The sequence below is a fragment of the Patiria miniata genome, unplaced genomic scaffold, assembly GCF_015706575.1.
Source record: "Patiria miniata isolate m_02_andy unplaced genomic scaffold, ASM1570657v1 HiC_scaffold_3, whole genome shotgun sequence".
In the NCBI taxonomy this organism is placed as follows: domain Eukaryota; kingdom Metazoa; phylum Echinodermata; class Asteroidea; order Valvatida; family Asterinidae; genus Patiria; species Patiria miniata.
In genome coordinates this window covers 39,054,201-39,075,679 of record NW_024037069.1, presented here as the reverse complement: position 1 = coordinate 39,075,679, position 21,479 = coordinate 39,054,201, and the positions used below count along the sequence as shown (strand labels likewise).

The window sequence follows — 21,479 nt, the reverse complement described above, 5'->3', positions numbered from 1 at the left end:
ATATTGTATGTAGCCTCGGCCCTGGAAAATCTGGTTCCCGTCTCTTCTGTGATGAAAATGCCGTTTTGTATCAGTATCATAATTTGTGCTGTTAACCAGACTAACAAGGCTACCCTAGCAACAAATATAACGACTTGTACAGTTGGAGTTTTGTGCGAATGGAAATCTTTGGTTAGGCTTTTTGTGAGTAATCTGGGATTTATATGCTATTATATTTAAGACTATCATTACAACTATGATTCAAAGAATATCTGAAGTATTAATTTATACAGTTTAATGACCAACTTCAATGTTTTATTGAGCCCCTTTCTCTGCTCTGCGCACGGCCACGGGTGTAACTGCAACGGCCCTAAAAAAAATTATAGTTTCTACTGCAATAAGGATGTACGTTATGAATAAAGAAAACTTTAAAAAATAAAAATATTTAAAATTAATAATCTGTAGTCTAAAATGCTAGATTCGATCCCGGGAGTACCTTCTGCATGGTAGGGCCTCGCCTAGCCCCACTAGTGTGGCCGTCGGTATGCTGCGCTGAACCCAAGGCCACACACTGTGGTCTGCGCACTACTGAGGACGTTTTCATAAATTCAACAGGTAATTTCTTACATATGGTTGTATTCTACGATGTCCCAACTTTCACTTCTGGGATGCTTGGGTGTAATGATGTTCAATTTTCCAAGATGTTCTTGAATCTTTCTGGAGCCCATATGCACTCGTGAAACGTCTGGTGATGGCAGCCATTTTGAATGTGACAAGAGATGACCTCAAGCTGTGACGTCGCATTTATGCAAATTGCTTGTCGAGCGAGGGCGCGAGTTGCAAATGCGACGGCTGTTTCCTGTGCCGTAGATCCTGAATAGAGATCAGTGCACGTGGCCCCCAGACGATAAATGCATGGTACAGGAAACAGCAGTCGCATTTGCAACTCGCGCCCTCGCTCGACAAGCAATTTGCATAAACGCGACGTCACAGCTTGAGGTCATCTCTTGTCACATTCAAAATGGCTGCCATCACCGGACGTTTCACGAGTGCATATGGGCTCCAGAAAGATTCAAGAATATCTCGGAAAATTGAACATCATTACACCCAAGCATCCCAGAAGTGAAAGTTGGGACATCGTAGAATACAACCATATGTAAGAAATTACCTGTTGAATTTATGAAAACGTCCTCAGTAGTGCGCAGACCACGGTGTGTGGCCTTGGGTTCAGCGCAGCATACCGACGGCCACACTAGTGGGGCTAGCCTCGCCCTGTCCAATGTTTACCCCATTGGGCTACAAAAGCAGTCTCTATCCGGTCGGAATTGTAACTTATGTAAGTGATCTGGTGATAGGGCCTACACACACATGTCATGATATAGATTCTTCTTTCTTTTTTTGTTGCAATGCTGCAACTGTAGGTGTTTAAAATTGTGTTATGGCTGTCGAAATATTAGCCACTACGTAATTAATTATATTTCACAGGAATTAACCTTGAAAAATTAACATTTTAAACGACTTTACTATTTTACCCTAAATGGCCTAAAGAAAAAATTAATACTCAATAGGCCCCCTATTTCTTTTCCAATATGTTTAAGATAATTCACATATTTTAATTAATAAAACTCACATTTTTAGTGATTCTGGTTTTTTTTTAAGATGGAATTTTGCTGTTTTATTCAACAGACACATTGAAGTTCTACAATTGCAGCATTTGACAGTCTTCAACCATGGAGATAGTGTACGTTTACACCAAGAAGCGCAGTGAGTTTGGTCGGCAGTGTAACTTCTCCGACCGGCCGGCTGAGCTCCACGTGGACATCTTGCCAGATGAGAGCCTCGCGGCCAACTTCATTGAGAAGAATCCTGTGGACAGGGGCATCCAGTGTGTCCAGGAGATGTCAGAGCATGATGTGAGTTGAATCATTATGCCCCAACTATGGCTTTGTCCCAACTACAGTTGGGACATTCCCAACTTGTTGTTTGGATCATCTCAACTGTAGTTGAGACTGTCCCAACTATAGTTGGGACCGATGCTATAGTTGGGGCTAACAGAATCGGCTAATGCAAGTCAGTTCACAAGTATTCTAGGATAAACAATGACAAAGGAATACCTTTGTTATGGTTCATTTGAATAACTTGTGAGTTGACTAGAGACTAGATGACATGTGAATGTCTGATTTCAACTCAGCAGCTCACAATTTGATAAACTGCATCTTGCTGAGCGCGGGGGAAAAGGGTCATGGGAAAGAATGTCCTATAATTGATGAATTCATCTCAATGGAGATAATTTTTAGTCTACTTTTGAATATTGAACCATTGCAGTTGTGTGACAGCCCAAGACAAAGTTGCAGTCATTTACACATCATTAAATGAAATAAATTATAATTGGGACTCAGTCCTGATAATTTCATAATCACATAAATAACTAAAAATTATGGTTGTGCACTAACCACGAGGCCAAATGCATCAAGACAAAAGTTGTCTGGCAAGTAGAAGTGTTGCAAGGTGTATCTTGGTCACAAAACTTCATTTACTTCACGTGAGAGCAGGCATCTGCATATCAAATACTGCAGCTTGACGATATCAGTAAAATAATGTGTGTACATGTCCTGGTTTTTTTCAGTTCTGTAATTGTGACCCAACCCTACATAATGATTCACAAACTACCTTTGAGTTATAAGCCTTTTTAACAAAATCTTGTAAAATGAAGAAAAAAGAAGAACAGACAGCATTTTTCACTGACAATGTCAAAATTTCACTGACATAATGTCAAAATGAGTGATGAAGTGCCGAGTTTTACTTTGTAAAATGAATGAGAGAAAACATTTCTTAAGACTCATTTCATGGTATTTGTTCGCAAGTGTATATTCCATCCTGGAACGGTGTCTTCATACAGGTCAACACAGAGAGGTTTGAGACAGAGACCCGAGGCATCAACCACATGGAAGGAGGCTGGCCCAAGGATATCAACCCGCAGGAGGTGGAGCAGGTCATCCGATTCCGTAAGAAGGTGGAGAAAGATGAGACCTACATCAACACAATACAGTCACTAGCCACGGTGAGTGTAAAGGCCGTGTCCGAGTTACCTGCCTACAACTGGAAATTACACACGCACTTGAGACGCTTGGATCTTGCATTTTCATCATCTTTTCCCTTTTTTTTTCCAGAGTCTCTGTTAGCAGAAACTTGTGTGCAAAGCAGATGGTTCACACTTAGACTGAAAAAACAAAAGCATGTCTTGCTTTTAATATTTTCAAACATGCCTCGGCCTTGGGATGTTCCGTGGCATTTTGAACATTCAATCCTGTATACTTTGGTGATATTGGAAGTCACAATTTACGTGTTAGAGAATAACAATCCTGCAAAATAATTTGCAATCTTAGAACATTTTTGACACCTTGTTTACTAATCTGGTTCAAACCATTATTTTGTAATCAATTTTCAATTTTCTAAACTTTGCTATTTCACGTACTAGAGTGAACTTACAAAGAGATTTGTCCTAAAGTTTCTAAATTTTACAATCTACTTCAAACGCATACATTTTGGCAATTTTTAATGTATGACTCTTAAATATCATAATGAATCCCTATTTATATCATATGTCAACTGAATTAAAGTAACCTACAGCTTTTAAAATTCCAGAAACATTTCAGTTTAATCAATTTCTTGTGTTTCTACCACCTATAGACAATGGAGCACTGCATCCGACAGAACAATGCCATCAACATCTACGAAGATTACTTCTCAGACCTGGCCATTGAGGAAACTGAGGAGACGCCGTCAGCCAAGACCATCAATGTCTTCAGGTACGTAGGCCAGTTCATGTGTAATATTGCACCAGTGTGCAAGGGCCGTGCCACAGGCAACTTGTCTATGGGGATTTTAGGCCCCCAAAAAAATAAGTCGGTCTCTGGTCAGTGTGCGCGTCGATTTTAATCATGCACGTCAATCTTTTTTTTTCCCAAAATGTTCCGCGGTAGCTCCAACAGCGCCCTCTATTGCCGCACCTCCTCAATTTGTTTTACCAAAGAGCACCAAGGAATGGGAAATTACACCAAGGCAAATGATCGAGAGCACCAAGGCAAATTATGGAGGACACCAATGTACATGAGGACACCAAATAGCAAAATAGTACCCCACCTTGTCTGTACAAACCAAGCTTGAAGAAAAAAAAAAAAAGCCAAAAAAAAAAAAGCCGCGTCAATTCCAGAACTTTGGTCTGACCAGAGACCGAATATATATATTTTTTTTGGCCTTATCCAAGAAGAAACCAGCTGATAAATTTTGTAAATGTTCTGAGAATTTTTTAGTAAACTGTTGGTACGGTTAACAGATTTTCCTGACCCCTAGGTTGTGGGGAGAACTCGTGGAAACAGAACTCATAAATTGCCATGCATTGTAGCCTTTAGCCAAACTGGAATCATGCGCCAAGTAAGATGCTGTCCCATGTGCCAAGATAAAATGGCAATAAAAGTACCCCAGTACAAAATTCTGATCCAGGAAGTTTTACAATTAAAATCAGTGCTTTGAAATTGGAAAAGTACCTGCAATCAACATGACGGGATTGCAACTGTTAACTTCCTGTTTGCCAGTTGAACTACTTTCCAATATTGCCTAGCCAACTGAGTTGCACTTATTGGTCGATTTCAGTTTCGGGATATAGGTTCGCCGATGCACTGTGTGAGGCATTTATAAGCGTCACTGATGTTCCAGTGAAAGTCGCTTCCTATGGCGTCCACATAAACTTCTCCAAAGCAAAATGTATTTGTTAATACTGAACTTCACAATTTTGCAGAGATCCCAATGAAGTGAAGCGTACAGCCACACATCTGTCCTGGTACCCTGACGGTGCCCGTAAGCTGGCTGTGGCTTACTCCAACCTGGAATTCCAGAGGTCGTCCCCAGACACAAGTCTGGATTCCTACATCTGGGATATTGGTGAGTTTTCCTTACAGAACCAAGGCCCGGTTTCAAGGTAAGCTGTGTGGCAGGAAAAAAAACTGCTTCAGCAAGTTTATGCCCTGAGCTAGAATCAGTTGGATACCAGGCACAGGGAATAGAAATCCCATGACAATTTGGCTGGTGACTTATTTGTGCTAAGCAGATATTTTTTGAGCTTAGTTAAATTCTTTGGTTGGTGGCGCCATGAAATTGGGCCCCGAACCATATTAATGAGAACCTCCATTATCCATCTTTGAAGCCGAGGGTCCATTTTAAAAGGGCCTCTAAGCAGGAAATTTCGCTTAGAAAATTTAAGCTGAGAACCAGTTGAAAGCAGTATACATTAAGACCGTGTCCGAAACGGGCTTCCAGAGCTACGGCTACGTCTATTGTCAGCGCGTCCCCACGTATTTTCAATGACATGCAACCAATCTTTGCTAAGCTGCTATTTTGTGTGTGTTTTTAATAATAAAATTAATTTCTTTTTCTCTTTCATACATTTTGAATTGTTGACTTTTTTGTTTCTGTCAGAAAATCCCAACAAGCCAGAGACAACACTCAAGCCCGTATCCCCACTGGTGTGCCTGGAATACAACCCCAAAGACGTCCACGTTCTCATTGGTGGCTGCTACAACGGACAGATTGGTGAGTAATGATTCAGATCTTGAAAGTTGTAGTGCTCCACTATAAATAGAGTGATTATCTAAAACTCAATTCAATTCAATTCAAAGGAAACATTTATTTCCAAACTTTCCACAAATAAGTCAAACTAAGTTTTTAAATAAAAAAAGGTAATTAGATACAGTAAATAAATAATAATACAACAATGTAGTATAACGACTAGATATGTTAAATTAGGGTGAAAAGTATGGGGCTGTTCATATAAACCGGAGCTTGTAGAGAACAGCCTTACACATAAGCGGACAATACAGGACAGTATGCACAGACAATAGGAACAAACACGAAAACAGTCAAAGGGAAACTAAAGACAAGACAAAACAAAACAAAACACGAGACAAGACACTAAAAACCGAGACAAATTGAATAGTTGCGATGAGGATAAGATAAAAGAGACGATGAATTGTATGTAAAGAAGAGATGTGGCTAACCTATGTGTGGGCTGACAAGTGACACTCATTCCATGGATATCATTCCATTTTCTCCGTCAGCTTTCTGGGATACAAGAAAGGGCTCCCAGGCCGTGGAGATGTCGCCCGTCGAACACAGCCACCATGATCCTGTCTATAAGACCATCTGGCTGCAATCTAAGACAGGCACGGAATGCTTCTCAGCATCAACGGACGGACAGGTATGTCCATTAAAAACGTCTTCAGAATATTTAACATCCTGCACTTGTAAATCAATGGCCCTAGCTTGTAAAACCTGATAAACAAAAACAATAACCAGGCATGCAACTTTTTCTCGAATCCACTGATTTCCTCATTTTTTACTTCTCATGAATGCCATTACAAATTGAAAAACAGTGTACAAAGTCTTGTGTGGTTTGGAGTTTCCTTGTTTTTTTCTAAATTCCCAGTTGCATTCCTGAATAACAAATCAAGAAAGCTGGCTCTCGTTTTGTCTTGCGCACTATTTTGATAAAATATTTCTGCTCATAATATGCAAAGGGCTAAACCTTTTTAAAAGCCCGGAATAGTATGTTGCTTTTTAGAATTGATGTGCAAAAATATTATTGATCATAATAGACTTACTACTTCATATAATGGTGTTTTTTTTGGACATTTAACTAACTACTTTGAAAGCAATTAACAGAATAACATCATTTTTAAAATAACTTTTGGGGGTGAGGGTCGAACGACTATTTTGAATCATTGAGCAAAGCTGGGCACAAATTCACATAACTATGAAAGTATTGAAGTTATTTTTTTTTTTCTATTTCTCATTTTTGTGTTTCGCTTTCACCAATTCAGACTTGACAATGAACTTTTTTCTCCTTTTGTGTGTGGAAATAACCAGGTGTTGTGGTGGGACATTAGGAAACTGGGCGAGCCGACAGAGAAACTTGTGATGGACCCCAACAAGAAAGGCAACATGGAGAACGCACAGGGCGTCATTTCGCTGGAGTATGAACCAACGGTTGTAAGTACAAGCTCATCAGGGTCACATATTGTATATCATAGGATTCCATCTTTAGGAAGTGTGAGATGGAATTCAACACCCGTTTGTCCATAAGAAGTACAATAACCGTCTCCTGGAGTGTTCTCATCCGTTATTTCAAAATTCTCCACCTCCCTTTAAACTTTTTTCTCATCCATAAATAATACGGGCTTAGCTTGGCATTCTTTGTAAACAGCATTAATTGCCATTTAGTACCAATTTCTACACTTGTATGCATTCAAATGTTGGAATTCTGCCACATGAACAAACATAGAAATTTTTAGCAAAAGCTGCAGATATCTGTCTTGATTTTTAAAATCAAATGATATTCAAATGAAAATCAGGTGATGAATTTTCTTTTAAACCAACTTTCTTTTCAAAAGGGCAGGCTAACATATTACATATGCCTTCCTGTGTTAAATTATTGGTAGTAGCATTTTTTTAATAACAAAGAAACTGTGTTTCTTTGTCCCTCAATTATTCTCTTTTTCTTGATACCTTCCTTCATAGCCCACTAAATTCATGGTCGGCACAGAGCAAGGTACCATCATCTCTTGCAACCGCAAAGCCAAGACGCCAGCTGAGAAGATCGTGGCCATCTACAAGGAGCACATCGGACCTGTCTACTCCCTGCAGAGAAATCCGTTCTTCCCCAAGAACTTCCTGACTGTCGGCGACTGGACGGCCAGAGTAAGAAAAAAACAAAAAAAGTTTGAAGATTCGCAAATCATTCAGGAGATAATTTTTTTTACTGAGATGCAATTCAAGATGTTTCTTTTCTTCTTTCATACAGATCTGGTCTGAAGATGTGAGGGACTCATCAATCATGTGGACTAAGTAAGTACTATTCTTCTCATTATATGGTGTGGAAAAGTGATTTTTTTTTCTGCTTTTCGTTTGTCGGGCACCAACTGCAAGACTTTAGGTCCTGTTTTTAGAGCTTTCAACGATATGGGTCCCAGGTCTACTACAGGATCGTTATACGCAACAGTAATATAAAACCAAATGTAATTTAGTGTTTTCATCATCATAACAGGCCTACAATGCACATATGATTCCAGGGCTCGAGACAAATCCGAAGATGGAAATGAAGCAAATATTTGAGAAATTCTGCAACATGTTTAGGTCTAGTACTGAGCCTGAAGTTTGCTTCTTTAACAGAATTATTTTGACTTCGACATCCAGGCCCTTGAACTAGTAACCTTATCAAGCTCTGCTTTTTTTAATTACCCTGGCCAACAGGCACCACATGTCCTACATGACCGACGGATGCTGGAGTCCCGTCCGGCCGGCTGTCTTCTTCACCACCAAGATGGACGGCACGCTGGACGTGTGGGATTATCTCTTCAAGCAGAACGACCCAACGCTCAGCCTACAGGTGAGGCATCAGTCAGCAAAATTCAGGTCCAGCCTGAAATTGCGTTGTGTGTCCTTGGGCAAGTTGTCAATCATTGCTTCTCCCCACTCAACAGTAAATGGGCTACTTGAGAGGGCAGAGATGGTTATTGTGATTGAGTTTTAGCTCTGTGGGCCCAATCAGCTGGGGTGATAATGAAAATGTTAAGCACTTTGAGAGTCCATTTGGTACCGCGTTGCGCTATATAAAAACCCATAATTATTATTAGTACTGGACCTAACAGCAGTCATATTTGTTTAACGTTAACAGGTGTGCGACGAGGCTTTGCACAGCCTGCGTGTTCAGGACCAGGGCCACCTGATCGCCACCGGTTCCCACACGGGCACCACCACCTTACTGGAGCTGTCCAGCAGCCTGTGCACCATGCAGCGCAACGAGAAGGCCCTGGTGACGGCCATGTTTGAGCGGGAGACCAAACGGGAGAAGATTCTGGAATCCAGGCAACGAGAGCTGAGACTGAAACGGGCCGGCACCAGCGCAGGCGGTAATGAGGTACGCAGAGACTTGAGATCTTATCTGCTCCGTTCACAAGTACCCCCTCACCGCCAAAGAAAGCACAGTTGGGGGTGACCGACCGACGCCATCTTGCCTGACTGCAATTTTGCCGCGACGCACGGCCGGCAAAATTGCAGTCAAGCAATATTGTTTACAAAATGATAACTTAACTGCAGTGATATTCTTGGGGAAGTTGTTCAGAATCCTACAACTAATGCCTGACACAGTTTGCTTACTGATAAACCTGTCCACAACTGAATCTAGATGTTTAACTAGACAACTTATGTTTTGTTCATGGCATGTGTTTTTGGCCACATTTCCAGCATTAATGATTTTCATTCCACTTCCTGTGTGTATTAGGACGAAGGAGAAGGAGAAGGCATGGAAGATGAGGACCTCGTGGATGCGGCCGAGAAGGACTTCTTCCACATGATCAATGCCGACAAGAAGAAGCAACAGGCCAAGAACAACAAAGACGACCAGACCAAGATAGACGTGAGTACACTCCTTGGGATTACCTCATTGATGGCAATTCACTATAAAATGCAAACCCATCATAATAGCAAGTCTAGGCAGTGGCGGGTTACGGTGAGGGTTTTGGGGGGGTCTAGGTGGGCTTTAGCCCCCCCCCCCCCAAATTTTTTTGTGTAGCCCCCCCCCCCAAAAAAAAATTCCATAAAAAAGCGAACGGTCTCCCCCTAAATAAATAGTCGTGAGACGGATGCATTTGTACACCTTTTAGTTAATATAGTGTGCCTGATTGTAGGATTTTGTCAGCGTTTCCCAATGAAGGGGGGGGGGGTGTCTAGGTGGGGCTTTAGCCCCCCCCCCCCAATTTTGTGTAGCCCCCCCCCCCAAAATTCCATTAAAAAAAAGCGAGCGCTCTCCCCTAAATAAATAGTCGTTAGACGGATGCATTTGCACACTTTTAGTTAATATAGTGTGCCTGATTGTAGGATTTTATCAGCGTTTCCCATTGAAAATATGGCACGAGCCCCCCCCCCCCCCCCCCCCAAAATTGGATGAGACCACCCGTCTCGGAAGAGGAGTTGCGACCCCCCGAGCACTACTTTAACAAATGAAAAGCCTAATCATGATCTGAAATCCAATGATGATTGGCTCGAGCTGCGCTGCCATATGGCCTCGACGTAATTGATTGGATGAATTTAGCAGGTGGTGTTACGTCATCAAATGTTCCAGGATCATGGTACACATTGAATGGCTGAATTGTTGGGTTTTTATCTTCAACAGAATACGATCATCGAGGAAAGCGGAGAAGAGGAAAACGAGAAGAAAGACACCGAGAACGGAGAGAAGGAAGGCAAAGACTGAGTGACTTTACCCTGAGCTCGTATTCGACCTGTGAACTTTGACCTGTCAGAAGAACTGGTACCCTGATGCTGATAGCCTCATGATTTGTGTACATATCTACCGTTTTTATATTCATTGCTGTTTCCATTGCGGTTACCAGTGAATAAATTCTGTACAGTACTGCCGAGTTTAACATATTAATTAGCAAGCCACTGTTAAAAACAAACCCTTTTTATCTTTTCCTTACAAAAAGTTGAAGTGGAGGTTCATGGTTCATTGCATCAAATTTGTTATAGTTCTCTGAAGACCAATACAAATTCAAATGTTTATTTTACTTGAATAAACATATTATAAAGGCGATTAACTTGTGGGGGAATAATTGTTTATTTTCATTCTAAACATACCATTAATGTATACTCTACTTGAATAAACACACTATAGTGTAATATATACAGGAAGTAACTGGTGGGTAGTAACTGTTTTTCATTTCATTTCATTTTCATTCAACAAATACCATTTTAAGGATCCGATAAAGGTAAGGCCTATATACAGATGGATTCTACTCACAAAACAAATCTTGAATTACAGAGTTGCTTGTCAAATAATTCTTCATATGGAAACATTTCCTAATGTTGTATAGTGCTTTTTGGTTTGTAATATTATAACATGTTCATATAATCCGTCCTTTATTCAAATATTGTCAATTTGAAGAGAGTTTGGGGGAGTATAAAACGTTCTTAAAAATTCACTGTTAAACTGATTATTGTATGTTATAATCCATTATAAAAAAGGCTGTTGTGCCTTGAAGCCATTAAAGTTCATGTACAATGTATCTATATTTCCGTCCATTAAAAAGGTTTTACACAAGTCTTACATAACTTTAATTTTTGTATGATCAGTGTAATTTTTGTTTCATTGTGCTGTTCGAGGGGCAATTAAAACAACAAATATGATATACTTCGACAAAAAACTTTAAAATTATTGGAAAAATTGCCACATTTCACAATCGTAAATAGGCAACTGAAAAGAAAATGGAGATAGCTGTTATACCTTCAGAATATAAAATGTGTAAAATGTGTCCTTTTTCTTAACACAAAATTGTGCTTATACACTGTGTTTAGTGATTCAAAGATGCTTTTGCTTAGATAACTTAGAATATTTACTTACGTCAGGGATTTGTCTTTCTGCTTAAATGTTTCATGAAATTGGGCCCTAAGTTAGATTTGATTCAAAGACAAAACTTCAACACAGTTAAACAACTTAGCATACCCCTCAATTGCCCTTTAATTTACTTGTGTATCCATAACCGAAGTTATAATGTTCAGACCCTATAAGTATAGTTCGGAATAAAATATATGTATGAATTTAAAAATAGAAATATAAGTCAAGGACCAAAAATAACATTTTCTGCAAAAGTACCGAAAAGTCAGCCCAGTTTAATGGTAAAGAAAAACACAAATAGTTGGGTAAAAAGAAGAAACATTTGGGGAAATTGATACAAAACATGGCATTTGGCACACGGAGTATGTCTTAAAAAAGATATTTGACTAAAAATGAGGGCCATCGCAGATTTGTCCTTTGAAAAAAATGTAGGTAGTATAACAAATAGTTTTCAAACTATTAAAATGGCTGCCATTGGCATTGCTTGTTATTCTACCTATATGTTTTTAAAGGACAAATCTGCGATGGCCCTATAAAGCCAAATATATTTCCCATGGCATACTCTGACTGTGTGCCAAATGCCATGCTTGTATCATCAAAAGCACAATCTTATCACCTATCACCTATCTTATCACTTATCACCTATCGTATTTTGAATCCAAATATTCGCATACACAGCAGAGCAATATCCCAATTTTATATTTCACAATCTCAAAATTGTCTTCCATAAACTTCCAAAGAGATCCTTAGTCAATAATCCGATCAACTTGAAATGATTATCTCTCAACACCACTCCTACGCTCTATACACTCACACATGTATACATTAACATGTAGATATTAACCAAAAATAAGCATAACAAATAGGCCTTTTACTCTTTGGTTGCTAGATTCTTACTTATATGCACTTATTTAAAACGTTTTAATATAATTCATTATTAAAGTCTTTACAGTTTAATATAAAGCCCACCGCACAAAACACGTCACAAATTATTGTGCCCTTATTTTTTAAAAACATTGGCCTAAAAGGCAAACTCATCACTACACTAATAATGTACATAATGCCTGGAATTATTTTATTCCTAATTTAAGTTGTCCCCTGACGATGACTAGAGCAGGCTAGTCGAAACGTTGAGACCAAAGACAACTTCTTTTAGAACTTAAAGCAGGACTGTTCTTATTAGAACAAAACCTACTTAGCGAAAGTTGATAATAAGCAGGACAAGTTCTTTTCAGAACTAAATATCTTCTAAACAGTAGTTATTACCACATGGTGTTACCGCAAACCGAAACGATACCGAAACTCCACCATGCAAAGCCTCAAATCTTATAATTTAAGTTGCCCCATACTTTTCTAAACCCGGAAATGATTAGCATTTACACAATCAGCCCTGCTCTTTGTCTATGTTTCAAAATACCGCCTTAGTTATGCTTGATAAAACTTTGAAGCATATACTTTTTACTCGTGAAAGTTTGGTGCTCTGTTACATGTGTATGTTTGGCTTGGCCATTTTTATTTTTCAAATCCAGTTCATCATCTACATATTCAACACGACGTTGTCACATTGTCAGCTGCTGCAGATTCTCAACAAGACAGCTCATTACACATTATTTTATGTATTATTTCTCCTGCAAATTTTACATATGGAAACCTTCTACAAACCAGTGACACTAAACTCAAAACGATACCACAAAACCACTCTTAAATTTGTTGGCGCGCAACTTACATTTCACAGTTCCTCGATGGCGGCTGCGCGGGTCGGCTTCTGGCCAGGCAGCCCTTTGAAGTTGAACGCAAACCTGCCCATAATGCGAGAGAAGATCAAACCGTTTGACTGCCACAGCGGGTCCAGGAGGGTCCGCACGAGCGCCTTGTGCATCATGGCTAGGGGCCTCAGCAGAATGAAGGTCAGCTTGACAGTGGGTTGCATGATGAACACCGTGAAAAAGTTGAAGAAGGCGAAAACGATCCCCCAGTGAAAGACCAGAAAGACGCCGAAAATCAGGCTGAAGAAACGGTAGAAGCCCAGCTGGAAGGAGAGAGGGGGAGACAATGTGGGGACGATTATTTGGCGTGGAAGTGACAAGTCCTGCTGTTCTAGTGTCTTACTTTGCGTCAGACATTTGAGAATCCCGTCTGAGAATCGTGATTGCCTTTGCGTTCTTGGGCAAATTTTTATCTACAATACCAAGGAGTCAGAGCGAGTGACAGACAATTGGGGGGAGGGGACTTATTTGGTGGTAAATGAAGTACTACAGGGGTTCGTAGGCCTATATGCGAGGGGTATTAGAGCGCTCTGAGGAAGGGGGAGGGAGGAGGGATGGGGCAGGGTCCGGAATGTTGCACGAAGGAGGTAGTTGAATGGGTACGCGTAGTAAAGAGAGAGGATGTCACGCGATAGCGTCTTGATCTCACCGACACGGATGTACGCCGTGCGCAGAATTTTCTTTTGTATAGCATGGGGATGATTATTGGCAATAGACAAGTCATGTAAAAAAAAAAATTACAAAAACATGTTTTAGAGGAATTTTGGCGTCGTTTGTGAATTGGGACTATGAAATACTGACTCACTAGTAGTATTGCGCATGCCTACGCGAGCATTGTGAACATTGAAACAATAAAGCGGTAACTATAAGGCGCACCTGATTTCATAGACACTATCTCAGGAACCATGCCAAGGGTGCGACGAGGACTGGCCTAGTCAGTTGGATTATGGATTGATTCCTCGTTCCGTTGTATGATTGTGGTTGCATCATTCCCATGTCGGTGAAATCATGATGCTATCGCGTGACGTCCACCCTATTTATTTCTGCCCAATTCAACTACCTCCTCCCCTCCTCCTCCTCCTCCCCCCTCCTCCTCCTCACAAAACGAGGGTAGTGATACCCATCACCTACTACTTAAGCTCTTCAGTGTCCGACCGTTTGCGATACGGCGGAAAGTCGTCCTAGAATCGTGATTGCCTTTGTGCCCTTGGGCAAGAAACTTTCTCCAAATTGTTCTCGCTAGGAGATCCCAGGAGTACATAGTCTTGACCCAAGACGTCAGTGATCAATAGCGATAGTTTCATTGTTGTAGAGTGCCCCAGCATAATTGTTTGTTTACTTAATGACTGTTGCCGCGACGTTAAAAAAGGGGGGCGTTAAAAAGGGGGGCGTGCGCCCTTACGCCCCACCCCCCCCCCCTTAGCTACGCCGCCTACTATTGAACCTTCGGACTAACGAACTTTCGAACAATCGAGTCAGTAACCGTGACAGATAGAGGGGGGAAAAAGGGGGGGGGGAAGACCTGCAATTTGTTCAGATTTATGGACTGTCATTCACTAGCGTCTCCAATTAGGTGCGGATCAAAAGATACCATGATCGATTTGAAGAAGACGAAGTATATATAACAAACCTGTGTCCATGTAAAGACAAATCCCATTACATTGGCAAGCGGCTCGAAGCTATCGGCACCGTCAGCCTCTTTGAAAACTTCCGCATATTTAACCTGCAAAATTTAAAACAGAAGAGAAATTGAATTTATCTACTAAACCTTAACATAATTATTCTGAACATGGAGAAACCAAAAAAACAGGAGATATCAAAAGGGTAATCAAAAATCAAAGTTTTTAAGAAGGATTAAAGCCAACCTTAACATGGTGGGTCATTCCGTACATATTATCTTCCTCATCAGCGGAGAACGAGCTCGTGTCAGCGCGGCTGGCCGGGCGTTCCCCACCCATGCCAGCGGGCTGGCCAGCAGTAGCGGCCGGTGGCGCCCCAGAGCTGTAAGTCGGGACGTGTGCGGAGCCCAGCAGGGGCGGGTACTTAGGGGGCTGTTGGCTGTTAACGTTCCACGGATCTGGATTCATGACGGGTGTTGGACCTGCGTGAAACGAGGGAATTTTGAAATAACAAGTTGTAAACATGATTATGTAAAGAACCATGAGCATGGGCGTTGCCAGGATTTTTTTCCGGGGGGGGGGCAAAGCAAACTTTTTCATTATATTTTAAATTTATCATTTTTCCGAACGTGAGCATGGGAGCATTTGCCCTATCCCCTACCCCCCCCCCCCATCAAATTAACAGCAATATGGCTTCGCACCTCTTTTTCCTTCCCCCCCCCCCTATTTTTTTTTCCCCTATAGCCCCCCCTCGCGACGCCCATGACCATGTGACAGAGTAAACAAATCTGTTTCCTACATTGATGAGTTTTAGTCAAGTCTATGAAAGACAAAGGAAGGAATGCCTAACTCATTTGTCATAGTTCATTACTAGCTTGCCACTACATACAATCCACCTCCGTTCTTTGTATCTCACGACAAATCCAGTCTTTAAAACATGACGTTGCTCGATGTGAGGTTCCTAACCTTTTTAAAAAAATGTTTGACATGCGTTAAGTTTGGAGATGACAATGTTGGCTCTGGATTTGAGATTTGGTGCTCATGTTTATAAGTTCTTGATAAGTACAGTTGGTACTCGGGTTGTGTTTTCGACCGTGTATGGCCGAGTTAAGGTTTTTGACCGTGGCAGCGTCACGGTTTTCGACCGTGGCACACACACGACCGCTTGTTTGGCACTACGCGCCGTTCCTCCATACGTATGCGACTGAAAGTTGACGCGCGATCTTCAAACACGCACTTCAGCCACGCGAGTTTGATGAGCGCGAGTTATTTTTTCCAGAGTTGTAGCCAAGTCATTTTTTACATGTCAAGTCAAGTCCCAAGTCAAATTTTAGCAAGTCAAGTCAAGTCTCAAGTCAATTTTTTTTCAAATCAAGTCAAGTCTCGAGTCATTTTGTTTTTAATATTAGATGCAATGTTAGATGCACATACTACGTACGGGAACCAGTTTATGTGTTCGACGACGGAGCCTGCGTAGAGATTATCAAAGCGTGCATCATGTAAGGAGATTAAAACAAATATCATACTTTTCAAACATTCTCTCTCAAACACCTTGTTTGTATCTTAAGAGTCTAAAAACGCAATTTGATATAATGTTTTAAAACCTGTTCCATCATGTTGAATGTTTCAAAGACGTCTAACAAAATGTCAGTCCGAATGTTTTCATCGTAATACATGATGTGAATGCTTTTTGCTTTATGGCGGATTGGGGGTAGCAGCCGTTTTCCAGTCGTTTAAATCCTAGTTGCATCATTAGCACGCTTACGGTAAACACTCGATGTGTACGTGTAGCCTTTGGTTTGGAATGACCGCCTCTATAACAACGGATGGTACTCAGACTACAACGAGGTCGAGTATGATGCGTTGTCCATATGCAGTCAACCTCTTCCCCAGGGTGTCGAGCAGTACGCGCCCACCACTACCTGCTCTCTCACCCTGGTATTGGATCATTTGCATGTGCAAGATTTTTGAACACGTATGCAAATTAGGAGTAGTCTGGTGCCTGCCTGTGCGTTACATTTGCGTTTGTTTTTGTATGCGGTGTCTGGGGTAAAAACAGAATCAATTCGTCGCAGCGCGAGCATGGCGTGAGTTACGAAAACATGATTTTATTTTAATTAAACTGTTACGATCTTAACGAGACAACATGCAGTATCACATTTCATATTAATATTAACAACCTGGAAAGGCAATTAATATTTTCGAGAAGGCGTGGACGAATGATCGCGAAAACACGTACTGCACGTTGTGAATAACAACACCAAGTACACGATATAAATCCATTTCTAGCCAATTGCGGTATCGAATCAGGATACAGGAAGGAAGTTTCCTATCCAGGGTTTACTATTGAAAACAACGTTGGAAATAAAGTAAGCACTGGGGACGAGGTTGATATGCAGTGTATACACACGCATAGTGCTAGCTCACGTACAATACATGTACATGACGTGTGGCAGGCTCAGGATGCCCAGCTATCGCGTGCTGGTTGCTATTTCTCTATGTATATCTGCATTCTTTTCCATTATGCTAGTGCGCACGAACGCCCAGAGGTTTGTGTTTTTGTTTTGTAACTTTTGAGAAACGAGTTAATGTCAGCAAGTCAAATTTATTCGAGTCAAGTCAAGTCACAAGTCATATTTTTTTCAAGTCAAGTCAAGTCAAGTCTCAAGTCAAAAAAAAATAGCGACTGATTTTTTTTTCAGTCGCGCGACCATCCGCTGGTTATACTAGACTTGATGACAAGTCGTTAGAATCTAACTATCTTAGTCATTTTGTCCGTGAACTTCAGTCGAACTCCACCGGCGCGGCTGGTATAAGAATAGTACCTAATCGGCCGGGTTGCAACAAATCTATTGACTTTATTACGTTCTCGCACCATTAAAGGGAATATACATCATTTGCTTTTGCAAATGTTAACGACCAATACACTCAGCTTGGCCAATTGTGTATAAAAATAGTATCATTGTGATATACTTGATTTATTTTAGTCCTCTATGCCCTATAATGAATTTTGTAATGTTACACAACACAAAGTACAAACTTTTGTAGTAATGAGAACGATCTTCCGTGGCGGCCTAGAACACGCTCTGGAATCTGAACCAATCAGAGTGCTCGCAAAGAATTCGCTAGCGATTCAAAATACTCTCATAATGTTGTGTACAAAATTCAAAACGTATTCGCCAAGTCGGTAATTTTATCAGAAATAGTCAGCATCATTTGGTCTGGGAACTTAACTACGCGCATTGCAGCGATATTTTGCGTGCACCGTGAGCCGGCCAGTAACCGGTTACCGAACGCAAAACAATTACCGACTTGGACCTGGATAGCAGGAGCATATAAGTGACGTCACACAAGGAAATGAAACTACGGCTGATATGCCGCACTGAGAAGAACACAGGCCATGTTCAAGAATTATTTCGTTTTAAACGAGTACATACATACTTCATTGTATACACACCACCGATCTCTATTATACTGACTAGACCATTATGCGTGTACACAAGACCGTGACGCCCTCACACACACACGGCGGCCATTTTGAAGCTCCCTCGAAGCTCCCTCAAAGCAACCTCGTCCCCAGTGCTTACTTTATTTCCAACGTTGTTTCCAATAGTAAACCCTGGATAGGAAACTTCCTTCCAGCATCCTGATTCGATACCGCAATTATATTGGCTAGAAATGGATTTATATCGTGTACTTGGTGTTGTTATTCACAACGTGCAGTACGTGTTTTCGCGATAATTCGTCCACGCCTTCTTGAAAATATTCATTTCCTTTCCAGTTTGTTAATATTAATATAAAATGTGATACTGCATGTTGTCTCGTTAAGATCGTAACAGTTTAATTAAAATAAAATCATGTTTTCGTAACTCACGCAATGCTCGCGCTGCGACGAATTGATTCTGTTTTTACCCCAGACACCGCATACAAAAACAAACGCAAATGTAACGCACAGGCAGGCACCAGACTACTCCTAATTTGCATACGTGTTCAAAAATCTTGCACATGCAAATGATCCAATACCAGGGTGAGAGAGCAGGTAGTGGTGGGCGCGTACTGCTCGACACCCTGGGGACGAGATTGCCCTCAAAGCTCCCTCAAAGCCCCACAACGCACGGATCCGTATATAAAAAGCACAGAATTTCACAATATTTAAGGAAGCAAATTTGGATCATCAAAGACAGTTTTATTGATTCATTTTGTCCACGGTGTTATTTTACTCATGTTATATTTTGTTCAAATATATAATTTTATTTCATGACTTTGCATATACTTTTACGTGGCCAACGGGAGTGTCAAAATGGCGTCCAGTGACTTCACCCCCACGGCCCGAAGCGCTATCCATTCAGTATATAGAGATCAGTGTGGTACACACTTCCTTGTAATACTTTATCTTTACTTACACTGACATAAACATCGCTCTTCTGGTCTCAAAATCTCTGCAAATCGTAAAGCAAAGTTACACCAAATAACCCAGCCGATTAATGTAAATGATAACGTTATGAATTGAAGTTGACTGTGAAACTGGATCCTACTATGTTATGTAAAAGTGTAAAAATTAGCGGTTGAATTAACATAGGCCTAAAAAAGAATGATATTTACCTGAATAAAGACGTGCTGGCGGTGAGACCGTGTAGTTGTGTGACGAGCGCGATAGGTGTAGTTTTCTAAGTATGCACGAACAAGTGACACTAGCTTCCATAAAAAGGGCAATAACATGACAAGCAGTGATATACGAACGTGTAGTTGAGACGGGAAGCACATTATTTAAAACATTATTTAAGTGACCTCGACAGGAGGTACATGTATGTTTTAAACGGCGTTGGTTGTCTGTGAACAGGATAACTCAAAAAGTTATGGACGGATTTTCATGAAATTTGTTTTTTGGGGTGGTCCTTGGTACAAGTACGGACCCATTAGATTTTGGACGTGATCCGGATGCAGGATTTATTTGAAGGATTCTTCACCATTTTAACTTTAATTTTTTGTTACCCTAGCCAGGTGGACTTGTGGAAACAATTCAAAAGTCCTTAGGCCAAACAAAAAAGTCTCCGGTTTCTGGTATGCGCACGCGTCGCCGTAGCCATGCGCGTCGGCAAAATGAAAAAGTTTTTTTTTCAATGAAAGATGATGTCTCAAAACCGCCAAACTCACTGGTTTGACTGGAATCCTGCTGTTGCACAATTTTAACGTGTTTTTAGATTGGGTTATGGTCGAGAATAAGCTTTATGTGGCCTCTCTGGACTCCCATATATTTGCACTAAGTTTAGTCGGGCACCATTTGCAGTCATCAGCCGACATTTGAAGCAAAAAAATCAGGTAAAAAAAAAAAAAAAGCCTCGTCGCCGCACCACTTTTTGGGCAAGCTCCATACCAGAAACCGGAGACTTTTTTGGCCTTAGTACACCTCTCCAAATAAATAAAGAAAAGTGGAAAATACAAACACAGAAAAGACAGATCAAATTTTTGTGAAATAAGTCGCAGAAATCTTCTTCCCCATCTTTCCCCACCAATGCTTTCGTGACAATTTTACGATGTCAAATTTGACTACTTTATGATTTTCCAACGACTGATATTTTGCCAGAGACACTAAAAAAATGAGCAAAAATCGAAGCTCATTACCTCCGAAATAGAACGTACAAAAGTTTACGAGAAACCTAACTTCCGGGCACCTCGAATAGGAGCTGCAACGTGTAATTCCGAGTAGTTTTCTTGAAATAGTTTGTTTTGACGCTTTCTTTTTACTGAAAGGTAGAGAAAAACTTGTCAATTTACCAAATGTGAACGGTATATCAAATTTGGGAAAAGGAGAGCCAACAAGTCTAGATACGTCATACGTACGTCATTCGCCATTGTTCTCGCTCACGCGCCAGTCTTTGTAACTAGCGTATACACCATATAAGGCGTATTTATTGATTATCTCTCAACATCACTTGTAGTTGTACCCCTTATTCTATGTTTACATTCACATACATAACCAAAATAAGTACATAAAATAAATATATATACGCCTTTTACACTTTTATTGCAAGATTCTAGCTCTCATTTAATAGGCATATACTTTGAATACAATTAATTATTGAAGTCATTCCAATTTAGTATAACCAACCACATAAAATACGATACAATATGCCCATATATATTTTTAAGTACACATAAAAAGCAAGTCAATCACTACATTCTAATAATTTTATACAATATCTGGACTTTTTAAAAGATTAACTCTGAATCAATTCGACCCCGAGATTTCTTGAGGCTGGAATGACACTCGAATTCAACTCTGTTCTCTTTTATGTTTCAATTATGGCTTGTGCCAAAAATAATCCAAAACGTACCTTTTTACACACTTATTAGCAAGCTCAAAAGCTAGTTTCAATTTATCACTCGAGTTTTTTTGGCTTGGTAATTAATTGGTGATTGCTGAAGTTTATCTAATTATTCACAGCATCGACACAATACAGGGTGAGTAAAAAAAGAGGATTCCAAACCCAAAGAAATATATTTCATATTTAGAAGAAAAAAAATATGTTGCACCAACAATAATTAGGACTGGTAAGCTCGTTTTATAAACTACTTAGCTGGAAAAACAAAATTCATTAGCTCAATCCGTTTAAATTATATCACCATTTAAACGAATGACCCTAAAATCTGTTTCGTCCAAAAATGCGA

The 21,479-nt window shown here is 40.4% G+C and overlaps 2 protein-coding genes across 3 annotated transcripts; one reads left to right on the top strand and one right to left on the bottom strand.

The window, feature by feature from the left end:
- Positions 1-96: 96 nt before the first annotated feature.
- On the top strand, positions 97-11,347 carry LOC119737735 (dynein intermediate chain 3, ciliary). 2 transcript variants are annotated; one of them, XM_038212293.1, is made up of 14 exons: positions 97-183; positions 1,666-1,892; positions 2,879-3,040; positions 3,670-3,788; positions 4,778-4,920; positions 5,455-5,568; positions 6,093-6,232; positions 6,901-7,023; positions 7,552-7,731; positions 7,835-7,878; positions 8,284-8,419; positions 8,708-8,950; positions 9,314-9,448; positions 10,205-10,285. In XM_038212293.1, exons 2-14 carry the CDS (start codon positions 1,710-1,712, stop codon positions 10,283-10,285), a joined length of 1,803 nt encoding a protein of 600 aa, XP_038068221.1. In that variant the 5' UTR covers positions 97-183; positions 1,666-1,709. The 2 variants fall into 2 exon arrangements, with proteins under 2 accessions (XP_038068221.1, XP_038068220.1); XM_038212292.1 differs by lacking the exon at positions 97-183 and having other exon boundaries at positions 1,710-1,892; positions 10,205-11,347.
- A 1,341-nt stretch (positions 11,348-12,688) lies between these two features.
- Positions 12,689-19,501, bottom strand: LOC119738456 (caveolin-1-like). Its single transcript, XM_038213355.1, has 4 exons — positions 19,413-19,501; positions 15,057-15,292; positions 14,822-14,914; positions 12,689-13,454 (listed from the first exon to the last, which is right to left on the bottom strand). The coding sequence occupies exons 2-4, from the start codon at positions 15,276-15,278 to the stop codon at positions 13,155-13,157; spliced, it is 615 nt and encodes a 204-aa protein (XP_038069283.1). The 5' UTR covers positions 15,279-15,292; positions 19,413-19,501; the 3' UTR covers positions 12,689-13,154.
- Positions 19,502-21,479: the final 1,978 nt, after the last annotated feature.

Bases quoted from the DNA above. Each gene is read 5' to 3' on its own strand.
- LOC119737735 (XM_038212292.1), top strand. From the start codon at position 1,710: ATGGAGATAGTGTACGTTTACACCAAGAAGCGCAGTGAGTTTGGTCGG. The intron at 1,893-2,878 runs GTGAGTTGAATC...GTCTTCATACAG, and splicing joins AGGAGATGTCAGAGCATGAT to GTCAACACAGAGAGGTTTGA. The intron at 6,233-6,900 runs GTATGTCCATTA...GGAAATAACCAG, and splicing joins CAGCATCAACGGACGGACAG to GTGTTGTGGTGGGACATTAG.
- LOC119738456 (XM_038213355.1), bottom strand. From the start codon at position 15,278: ATGAATCCAGATCCGTGGAACGTTAACAGCCAACAGCCCCCTAAGTAC. The intron at 14,915-15,056 runs GTTGGCTTTAAT...TAAATTTTGCAG, and splicing joins GAATGACCCACCATGTTAAG to GTTAAATATGCGGAAGTTTT. The intron at 13,455-14,821 runs GTTTGTTATATA...CTCTCCTTCCAG, and splicing joins TTGTCTTTACATGGACACAG to CTGGGCTTCTACCGTTTCTT.